Consider the following 11122-nt stretch of genomic DNA (forward strand, 5'->3'; position numbering starts at 1 on the left):
ATGAAGTTAATAAGTTTGGTTGATGAACAAGACATTAAATTACTTTGATTTAAGAAACACATTGAGAATTTTGGTAAGGATGCATTGGGGAATTATATTAGCTGGGCTTCTAGTCATCACATCATCATATTTCCTCAGATCACAGATAGTGGACATGGCCTCCAGATAGCTGCAAATATATTGTCACAGACAGCTGACTACGGATTGTCCCACAACTTGGAGGTTTTGCATGGAACAAACAGCTTCTCATAAAAAAGTGTGTTACAAAATGTTTCGCAGGGCCAGAAACTTGGAGCTTCATAACTTGGTCCAGTCCTCAAATATGATCTGCCAGTACCTGCCTCATGCTCCTCCTTGCTTGGCTTATTCTTCAACCCTGAAGATGAAGGCAATGCATTCCTCCAAAACACCTGTTGGCTTTCAGTGGACTACATGGTGTTACATCCCAGAAGACAGAATTCTTCATGAATCTACCTGTTCCTTAGTTTAGTGATGCTTTCTCAACTGCATAGGTTTTATAGCACCAAATTGGGAAGAAAGTGGCTGTAGCCTATTTAAGGCTGTAATTCTAGCACTTACCTGGAAGACATGAAGGAATGAAGAAACACTGCAGTCAGGATACTGAGCCTCTGGACTGAGAAACACCCAAGATCTTCTAAATGTGAAAGAGTGATGACCACTCATTCCAATTATGTGATGTATGGCTCAGTGGGAGCTGGGAGGAAGATAGTATTGTGACATGTATTAGTGACTGTAGACGAGGTTTGAATTGGTGAATGGATTTATTGACCACTTATACACACAACTTGGAACAGAGCCACCTCTAATCTTGAAATTCACATTCCACCACAGCACCCACTAAGCCTTTTCCAGCCTGCTGTGTCTTCACCAGCCATTCCCTGGCAATGGCTTCTAACAGTAGTCTTCAGCTTCACACAGGTTCTGTCTTCACAGCCTCCTGTGCAGAACTCAACTAACAACTCCAAGTCCAAGTCACATTGTGATTGATGGTCAGTCTGTAAGTCTTGGACCAGATATTTATTTCTCTTTGACAGCTATGGTCTGTTTTTGTGGGGCGCCCTCTCTGACGAGAGGACGGGTCTGTCTTTTCTATGTGCTGCTGGTCCTTGAAAGAGCAGTCTTGGGTCTGACTCCTTGGGACTTGCAACCATATTTTACTGTCTCAGATCTGAGAATTCCCTTTTCGTCGCCTCCTACAACTCGCAGGGTCATGGTGGAGGTATTCGTCCCCCGCCTCCACACGGGGGTAACTAACAACTCAACTATGCCCCATTCTTATAACATCTTGCCACAGACCACATAGAAAACACTGTTCTATTGTTGCATTCATATCCATTGCCGTGGGTACGTGTTCACCATGTTTACGGCCTAGAAACGGCCATGGCGCAGACCGCAGAAACTCTGTTCCTGTCTTGTTGCAGGAGTTGCCAACTAACAGCTACTGTTTACAGTCACTGCATATCAGCAGGCCTATGCACCACGGTTTGCTGTTTAACTGAAGTTTTGTATGTTAGAAGAGTTATGTACATTCAGACTGTTGAAAATTTCAGTCTACAGATGACAGAATGTTGTGGTATTGGTGGGACATGTAGCATTTTGTTGTGTTGCAGTTTGTATGTACACCACTGGTTCTGCATCAAGTGAGAGGAAAGCTGGAGAAGTTGCAGTATACCATCATGAAAGCTGACTGTGAATTAATTCCAAAGATACAAGTCACTTTGAGTGATGCTGATCTTGAAGCTGTCAGGAAACTATGTGATAAACTGGTGGATGACCCTGATGTTGTGAGATTATATGATAACATTGCATAGTATAGTGTGACTAGTTTAGGAAAGGGCATATTTACTGAACTTGGAGGCCTCCAATACACAAGTAAAGAAATCAAACACAGATGACCACTGCTTTATTTCTGATCCTGTATCCATTACTTGTAGTCCTCCAGATATTTACCATTTCCATGAAACTCGCAACTATTGAAGTGTAAGCTGTAAAAGGCGAAGTTTCCTGTGCTTAATTAAGCATCACACCGTGAAGATGCATGGAGTGGAGGTATAACTTCACACATCCTTAAGCCTCAGCACTCAATACATGTGAGTGGTTAACTTCCAACCATAAGCGGAAGGTGTGTTTAATTAAATAATACAAAATGTACCAAAATCTGAGTTATGGGTCTTGTATAATTACCTATTTCAGTGAACCTGTTTCAAATTTCTGTATTCGATTGTTAATGCACTTCACATCAGAAATTACATTCTACCGACCATCCACGTAAAATGTAAGTCTGTTACAATGAGAATTCATAAGTGTGAGAAAGTGACTGTGGTGAGGAAACCAGCTATACTGCAATTACTTGGAAGGCTGAGGTGATCGGAGATGATGAGTCTTTGGGAAACAGGTTGTATGTAAACTGGACTAACTGGCTTGGTATAGTGTCCCGTGGGAGACAGTGGTGGCTGAACTTTCAGCTTTCATAACGGAATTTTCTGATCATCTGGCATGAAAATCAACTACTATATCAGGTTCTCCTCAGTCCCTCCAGAAAGACTCCTTAAAATATGTCTCATTATTATCTTCTTTCATGGTCTTTAAATTATTATTCACAATCATACTGAAATCTGGAGGTGCCTAATGTGCATCAGGGCTGTCCAACTGGCAGAATGTGGGTTATATGCAGCCCAGTAGTTGGTTTTGTGTGGCTCATGAGGATATCCTTCCTTTCTTGACATATGTGTTAAAGCTTTCCTCCTCAAACAGGCAGCAGATATCGTCAGAAAACTTTACAGAAAGTGCTTACTAAGCATTCCATGTAAATTTTTAACTAATTTCACATAACCCAATAAATAACAAAAAGGATGGAATTAGTATCACTCCAAGATTGTATGCAATCTTCATTCACATGTTTGGCATCCTGTTGTGTTTGTCACTAATATGTAAATATGTATGTCTGCTGATCACAAGAACTTTATACTTCTGTGGAAGCCTACCACAACACATCTGGTCAACCAGTGGAGCGAAGCAAGCGCTAGCCACTCAGTGCAGACCATGCCAACGCCAACACCCATTCAGCTGGGCACTGCTAGCAACAGCGGATAAAGATGTGGACAACAAGTCGCCTAGACCCATGGGAAGTCCACCACCAGCACTTAAACCCTAGGGCCAGCTGACACTCACCTGGCTGCTGAACAAGGACTGCCGTCACTGGCACAAGCTAGCCCACTGTGGTCAGAGCCTTGCCAGCATTCATCAGGCACACCCTGCCTTAGAGTTATGGCCCTTTTCAAGACCCTCACAGTACCTCACCAGTTACTGTACCCTCTGTTTGCATGTTCTTTCAACAGCAATAAATATCTGTTACAGAAATTTATGTGATTGTCTCTCCAAGTACCGGAACCAACATCCCACATGCTCATTAAATAACTGATAGAATCAAATTGTCAATACATCAGTTTAGTTTATTAAAATATTTTGATGCTACATGTTTCAGTCCTTTTTGACCATTTATAAACAACAAAATATATCCATGTTCATTTCTAACCTGCATGACACAGTGTATCCATTGCTAATAGTCTTATCGTATAAAAAGTTTTTCACAAGATTACAGTGCTTGTTGAACGTTGGTAAAACGTGTCTAAGATTATTATTATTAGTTCTTGCTACAACATTGTCTTCTTATGCATAGGGGGTTTATGGGTAAAGTGTAATGGGGAGGGGGTAATATTTCACACTTTTGTCATTATGGGGGCATGAGTGTTATATGGGTTATATGAGTGTAGGATGTGTCAATGATTGTTTGTGTGTTTTAATGGATGAAGTGTGTTTCAAATTTTGGTCCTTCTATGTAGATATTGATGTTATGTTGGTATACGTCGTTGGTGCTCATGGCCACGTGTCATCCTGCATGGGTGGTTTGTTCTTTTTGGGGGTTCTGCAGTGGGCTCACTGGTTGTGTTCTTAGTTGGTAAGTTTCTAGTGCAGTGGAGTTTGTTTATGGTACTGTTTCTTGATTTTCTTGAGGTATGACTTATTTTTTCTGATGCAGTGATGTATCTGGTTATGTTATTGAACACTAGACAAAAATATAACTTCCATCTACCTTCATCAAACTTATCACTCATCAAAAAGGAGTCTACTTTTCTGGCATAAAAGTATATAGTAGTCTCCCACAAAGTATCAAAAACTTGAGTAATGATACTAAACATTTTAAATCAAGGCTAAAGAAATATCTGCATGTTCATTCCTTCAACTCTGTAGACAAATACCTCAATGTAAATAGAGAATAATGTAGAATTAAGCTATATTAGTTTAAGATAAAATTACTTGTACCAGTAGGTATTATTTTGACTTGTTCTATATCCAGAGGTATTAACCTACTTAGGATCTATGGAATGCAAATAAATTCAATTCAATTTAGTGAACTCACACCTACCCATGCCCACACAAGGACAAAAGTGTGAAATATATTCCCCCCACACAGACACTTGCCCATAAAAACCCCCTATTCACATAATAATAATAATTTTAGAAAAGTTTTACTAATGTTTGACAAGCATTTTAGTGTATGTAAACATCATAATCTTATGTTATAACCTTTTTATATGACAGGGCTATTAGCAATGGTGCCAAACTGCCAGGTGTTTGAACCCAATAGAATGTATTTGTCATAGTCACCGCTCTGAGAACCTCAAATCAAGCCTCGATTTTCAGCACTCATGACTTTACTCTGCAGTGTAACAGTAAGACAGAGGTTTAAGGTTGGAGGTCAGCCATATCCAGCGCACATTTTCCTAAATTCCATACCTCTAAATCAAAGAATGTGAATACTAGGCTGCCATGTTCGGAGTCCGCATTTAGCTGCAAACTTTCTTATCCTGTCACTGGCAGTAAACAGAATTCCATGATTGTATTGGATCTCCCACTCATGTGGGTTCCTTCACATTCATCATGACCAAAAAGGTAAAATGATCATTAAACAAGACATCAGAGACAGAGAGAGAGAGATCTTCTCAATTTAGTGTTAAAATTTACTGACCTCCACAGGAACATTTGCCACATGCACATTTGTACAAATACCAAATTTAAATTTAACAGCAGCCATAACCTGGTATCTTACGTAAATTTGATCCTCTAAATTTGATAAGTGATGGATCTACTAACTGTGCAAACACAGAGGGTTTCATGTTTCTTCTATTTAGATCTCTGTTTGAAAAGTCATTAATTTTAATATTAGCACCAACACTGTTTTGTACATCAGAATCACAAACATCTTGTTTCTGTTCGTAATTACTAGCCTGCTTTGAACCTTCAACATTCTGAATGTCATTCTGTGTAGAAATTTCAAGTTTCTGTTGACCTGTTTTATTATCCACCTGCTCATGAAGTATTTCATCTTTGTCACATTCTAATTCCACACCTGAACAAATTTTGTTCATAAGTTTCCTTGTCTTCCTCTTTTCCTTTTTCTCATCATCCTTACAGTTCTCAGAGACACTGATTTCGCCAATAACTGAGAGTTCTTCACATTTCTTCCTATTACAGCTCTCAGTAAGTGTTTCCTCTAAATTATGTTGTACATGCTTATATTCTTGGATGTCATGTATGTTTTCATCTTTACTATATCTCCTTATCTTCTTTTTCTTTACTTTATGTTTAATGTTTTCCTCTTCAATGGGTTTATGATCTTTTGTCTCCCCATGATCAACTTCATCAGTATTTCTGTCAATGGATTTATGATTTTTCAACTTCCCAGATTTCTTTTTGTGCACAGCCTTATCACCTGCTGGTGCTATGTCCTGACCACCCACAGAATCATTGTTCTCTTGCAGTGAATATTTTTCACATATTATTTCAGACATGTAACAAACTGTTGGAAAAGAACTATTAGAATTATCATTTACTCTTTTACCTTGTTCAGTTATTTCATCTTCCATCCTTTCTTTCACTTCCTGTTTTGATTTTCTTTTCTTCTTCTTATAATTTGAGCTAGTTACAGTGTTACCATTCAATACTGTCATCTCATTTACCTCTGCTTCAACTTCCTTTCCTTGTGCGTCTGGGCAATCAGTGTCTTTTTCTTTACGTTTCTTTTTCCTCTTTATTTTATTGTCCTCCAATTCACAACTGTGCATGTCTTTCTCATTATATGATTCCATAAAACTCATTCTTCCATCTTGTTTCACTGTTCCTTCTTCCACCAGCAAATGTTCTTCTATTTCCTTCTCCAATTTTCTTTTCTTTCTCTTGTAGTTTAAGTAACTTCCACTATCATTCATCTCATCTTCACCTGTTTCTTCTTGAACTTCCTTTCCATTTATGTTTGGGTTTACTTTATGTTTCCTTCTTGTTTCAATTTCCTGCGTGAAATTACACTCATCTTCCTTACTGTACTCCTTAATGTCTGTTTCTTCATGACTTTCTTCGTCTTTCTTCAGCAAATATTCTTCTTTTGCTCCTTCTAATTTTCTTTTCCTTTTCTTACCATTTACATCTGTGCTTTCACTGTTCATTGCTAACTCATTCTTTGTTTCTTCTCCATCAACTTCCCTTTTCTGAGTGTTTGAGCTTTCAGTGTTCTTATGTTTTTGTTTCTTATTTGTTTTTATTTTAGCTTTGCATTCATTATCTCCGAATTCTGACCCCAACTGTTCTTTCTCTATGTCTGTGTCATTCTTTGCAAGTGCATCATCTACATTTTTCTGTTTCTTTTTAATGAAGTAATCACTCATGTTACCCCCATTTACAGTTGTTACCCCATACAGATTGTCTATTTTCCCTATTAAAGTATCCATGTCATTTTTCTTCTCCTTAATGTTGCCGCAGTCTGAGATATCACTGGGTTTCTTGACACCAAGAATACAAGCCAAATCTTTATCAGTGTAATTGCTTATATCTTTCCCACGTGTGAATCTGTGGTAACTGGAACAGTGAAAGAGAGACGTGTATTACACTTATGCTCATACAACTTGAACAATCTAATAATCACCTATCTTACATAATGAATGCTCAGAAAACTCCAAACAGGCTCATAGGCCAACAAATCTTATATACAGAGATATACAAACTATTTCAGTTTCAAAATGTTTGCATAGAGAGGGCATGGAGGAAAAACTCCATTAATTCTACACTTGGCACTAGATTCAGGTGAGTGGTCACCTTCAAGCACTAGCTGTCTTTAACATGAAGGAAAGTATGGAGAACATACGAGGTGGCATGGGGCATGAATGGTATTAAAAATTAATCCCAAGACTACTGTTCAGAATTGAACACAAGCTGTAGATACACAGCCAGTCGGTGAGGGACTGAGCTGGTTGCAACAATACAAAAATACCTGTGACACACCCAATTAATATTTCCTTGTGGAAAATCATAAATTTAACATTGATATTGACTTGGGACTGCTGACACCAGATGTTAAATGACAGAAAACACTGACTGGGGATCTCACCGCTGCCTAAGCAGCAAGATGTATCACTGCCCAGTGTATCTGAAAGCCACATTTAGGACACAGTTCAAGCTACAAAATCCAGGTGCTTCTACATCCCTCTCTCTTATTCAAGCGTCAACTGTACTCACTGGACACGAGCACGGGACTGTTGAGATCGGAGCTCCAGTGATTCATTCCCCTTATCAGACACTGCAGCATCATGAGAGCCACTCAGTTCAGCCAGCAACTTCTCAAACTGTGATTGCTGTTCCAGCCACTCATCTCCATGTTCCTTGTAGCCAATACCTGGAACAGGTACCAACATACTGATGATTCAACAATTCAAGGTCAAAGGGCAGATATCTATGCCTGGGTACGGTGTCCCTCTTATTATTGTGGCGTATTTGCTCTATGCAGGAACTGCTGAGTCACAGAGGCCTCAGGGCATGCACACAACAGGAGAGCTGTGGATTGTATCGGCACGTTGCTAGGCGACAGCTCTGTGAACGCTTGGATAGTGCAACAGGAAGTGCAAGTGACATCACATATCCCCAATCATCCCGTTGCGCACGTGCCCCGAGGCCTCTGTGGCTCAACAGTTCCTGCATAGAACAAATATGCCACATTATGGTGTATCTGTAAACTGGATTTCAAATACCTTTCATATATATTTTAACAAACAAATGTGAAGGTTCTGTCAAAAGACAGCACTTACCTAGAAAAATAAACCCTTGTCAAAATGTTGCTGTGTTAAATCTTGCTTAACCTGCTCAAAATTTACTGTGACGTCAATGTAGAGGGGAGTTCCGTATGAATCTAGTCATGTGCCCTCTCTCTCTCTCTCTCTCACACACAAACATGCATGCACATTGTATCCTTCTATGTCTGTCCATCTGTGAAACTATTATAGTGGAGAAGTGTAAACACAAAAGTTTCGGAAATGAAAACTCAAAAAAATGTTAGTTTTGCTGTTACATGCACGTGTGCAAGCCCAAGAATCTACAGACATACTGGCTCTTAGATGTTACAAACGTGTACAGTCATGCATGACGATCATTTCTCTCTCCCACATGAGCAGTGGAACAATTTTCAAGTAGCTCTCAATCACTCTGCACTTCTACATACATGGACTCTGCCTCATATACTTACATTTCTTGTCATTCTTGTACGCTACTTTTATTTGTTCTGTGATGCCCTGCTCATTAGCTCCCAACCCACAGCCAGGCTTCCAACCCATCTTCTCCAGCATCTGCTGACCATACTTGCTTGTATCTGTAAGTAACCACATCATGTGATAAAATTATTAGTAATGTCTTCATGTTAGTCAAGTTGGAAGTTCCCAGGAAGCCCAACAGTATAACACACGCAGTCGCAGGAGCACGACACAACAAAAGCACAACACACAAGATAGTGAAGGAGTGCTCCAACAAAGGAGAATGGGCGTGACTGACGTAGTGAGGGGCGACGTAGCGATGTGGTATCCTGAACAATTTTAATATTTTTAACGTTTGACAATGTATATGATAGATACATATTTTAGTTATTTTAATGTGTGAACATGGCATGCAATGAACTGGTTTGACATGGACAAGTAAGCACCTGAAGATGGCATTGTTATGCCGAAACATGTAGTGCGAGGGAAAGAAGGAGATAAATGAATGTATGCACTGCAAGACGGATTAAATAAATCATGGATTGGAAGTTTGTGTTATGGCTGTTAACCCTAAATATAACCCAAATTCAGTGTGACTTATTAGCAGCAGCTGGATATGTTAGAATAGTTTAAAAATGTATTTTAGACCCAGTAAATAAACCTAAGCTTCAGTAACAAATTTACATTTTTATATGGTTATCATCATCATCACCACTTCATGGATTAGGCGAATCAGCTGTTCCTACCTCTAACATTGTTACTCGTACATCTCCTTCCACTTTCTAATTTTTTAATTTGAGATTTATCAGAAGAAAAAATTCTACTCTGGCCAGTGGTGAGAATGCACGTCTCTACTTCTGAGCTCACAGGTTGTTTGTTCCGGTCATCTTCACGACTGTCAAGTCACTTCAACCTGTTGTGGTTTACTCTTAGCTTCCCCTCAACTCTTACTATCTGGTAATTATTGACCAGACTTCCCTAGCACAGTCATCCAATTCATCAAGTACCAGGCCCTCCTATTATGACAAGGTCACCATATTTCCATACTGAAAATAGTGATACATATGGAGAAGAATGACATTGCTGAATATGAAGTACTGGGTAACATTGCATACATACAACATATTCCTAAAATAAACTCAACTGATTCTAACAGATTTGAAACTTTCACAATGACTGAATGTGATGAAGTTTCTTGAACTTTATTACGTTCCTTAGCAACAAGAGTTAATGCAATGTTAAGGTGAAAGAAGTTACTCTAGTAGATTCTTAAGTGCTTTTCTTCAGTTACTAGTTATCAGAATTAAAGATGGGATTATACATGTCGGAATGGTTTAAATAAAACTTAACATTATATAGAACACACGCACATTTTATATACATATATACATATGTATATAGAACTTTGTGTTTCTGCTAAAATTGAAAAAGTATGAGAATCTCACTAGTCATATTTATTTACTAAATAAAGAAGAGTCATCACACATGAGGGACAGCACAAGCAAATTCTGGAATTAGTGGGATAAGGTTTTAGGTTATGTTCAAAACGATCACTATGAAGTAGTGAAGGACGTGTTAGATGGACATGTCCCATTGAAGTAAGCATGCTACTCACCATGACTCCAAAAGTTCCCACAAGGATTTAAGGACCACTTTACGCGTTTCTTTCTCTCGGCGAGCATCGTGCCTTCCGTAGGTAAAACTTAAATTACACAAATTAGCAAAGTTAAACCATTCCCCTCGCATCACTATCTGAACGACCTAAACATATGTAACTCAATGCCGCTCAATGCTGCTGATGAGCAAAGTAAAAAAGAGACATGGGTGACTACTGATGCTTTCGCGACATCTAAACTCCGATTTAAAGAAACTTTACTTATTCATGAAAGATGTCGCTTTCTCTCGGCGAGCATCGTGCCTTCCGTAGGTAAAACTTAAATTACACAAATTAGCAAAGTTAAACCATTCCCCTCGCATCACTATCTGAACGACCTAAACATATGTAACTCAATGCCGCTCAATGCTGCTGATGAGCAAAGTAAAAAAGAGACATGGCTTACTACTGTTGCTTTCGCGACATCTAAACTCGTTTAAAGAAACATTCAAATAACTTTACTTATTCATGAAAGATGTCGCATGGATGATTATGACCCATCTGACCTAGTTACAACACCGCTAGAGACCGGTTGGGTATTGACTATAGGTCCTTTTTGTACATACGTTTATTTTTCAAAATAAAGAATCACAACACCGTGCCTATTTTGGTACAATTGGTGGGAAACGTGCACGGCATGTAACCCCATATAACCACTGCCAAGAGCTCAGTCAGTAACAGAGGGTGGCAACTGGAATAGGGGAAAGGGAAACACCGTAACTACCGGTAACTACTGCCTCTACGAATTACTGCGGAAACTTCACGCAGGTCTCGACCAATCAGAGAGCCTAAACAAACCAATTTGAATACCCATAATTACTTGCGGTTATCGTGGTGCACTATATGGAAATTGGTAAGTATGAATGTTGATTTG

At 39.0% G+C, this 11122-nt stretch overlaps 2 protein-coding genes across 6 annotated transcripts in view; one reads left to right on the top strand and one right to left on the bottom strand.

The window, feature by feature from the left end:
• Positions 1-1913, top strand: part of LOC111862786 (probable transcriptional regulatory protein TTE1135) — a 14382-nt gene extending 12469 nt beyond the window's left edge. For 4 of the 5 annotated variants that reach the window (XM_023848477.2, XM_023848466.2, XM_023848457.2 and 1 more), the window contains exon 5: positions 1632-1913. In XM_023848477.2, coding sequence (XP_023704245.1) covers positions 1632-1832 — 201 coding nt within the window. In that variant the 3' untranslated portion in view covers positions 1833-1913. The remainder of the gene's footprint in view (positions 1-1631) is intronic. The other variant, XR_002842499.2, reaches the window with a different exon arrangement.
• A 2460-nt stretch (positions 1914-4373) lies between these two features.
• On the bottom strand, positions 4374-10528 carry LOC111862843 (probable inactive protein kinase DDB_G0270444). Its single transcript, XM_023848573.2, has 4 exons — positions 10210-10528; positions 8591-8713; positions 7591-7747; positions 4374-6933 (listed from the first exon to the last, which is right to left on the bottom strand). Exons 1-4 carry the CDS (start codon positions 10274-10276, stop codon positions 5103-5105), a joined length of 2178 nt encoding a protein of 725 aa, XP_023704341.1. The 5' UTR covers positions 10277-10528; the 3' UTR covers positions 4374-5102.
• Positions 10529-11122: the final 594 nt, after the last annotated feature.

Source organism: Cryptotermes secundus, unplaced genomic scaffold, assembly GCF_002891405.2.
Source record: "Cryptotermes secundus unplaced genomic scaffold, Csec_1.0 scaffold1105, whole genome shotgun sequence".
In the NCBI taxonomy this organism is placed as follows: Eukaryota; Metazoa; Arthropoda; class Insecta; order Blattodea; family Kalotermitidae; genus Cryptotermes; species Cryptotermes secundus.

What these genes read in the sequence shown, in the direction of transcription:
- LOC111862843 (XM_023848573.2), bottom strand. Translation starts at nt 10,276, where the DNA reads ATGCTCGCCGAGAGAAAGAAACGCGTAAAGTGGTCCTTAAATCCTTGT. An exon ending in TGGGAACTTTTGGAGTCATG is followed by an intron (nt 8,714 to 10,209) that starts GTGAGTAGCATG and finishes GGTTACTTACAG; the next exon opens with ATACAAGCAAGTATGGTCAG. An exon ending in GTACAAGAATGACAAGAAAT is followed by an intron (nt 7,748 to 8,590) that starts GTAAGTATATGA and finishes TACCTGTTCCAG; the next exon opens with GTATTGGCTACAAGGAACAT.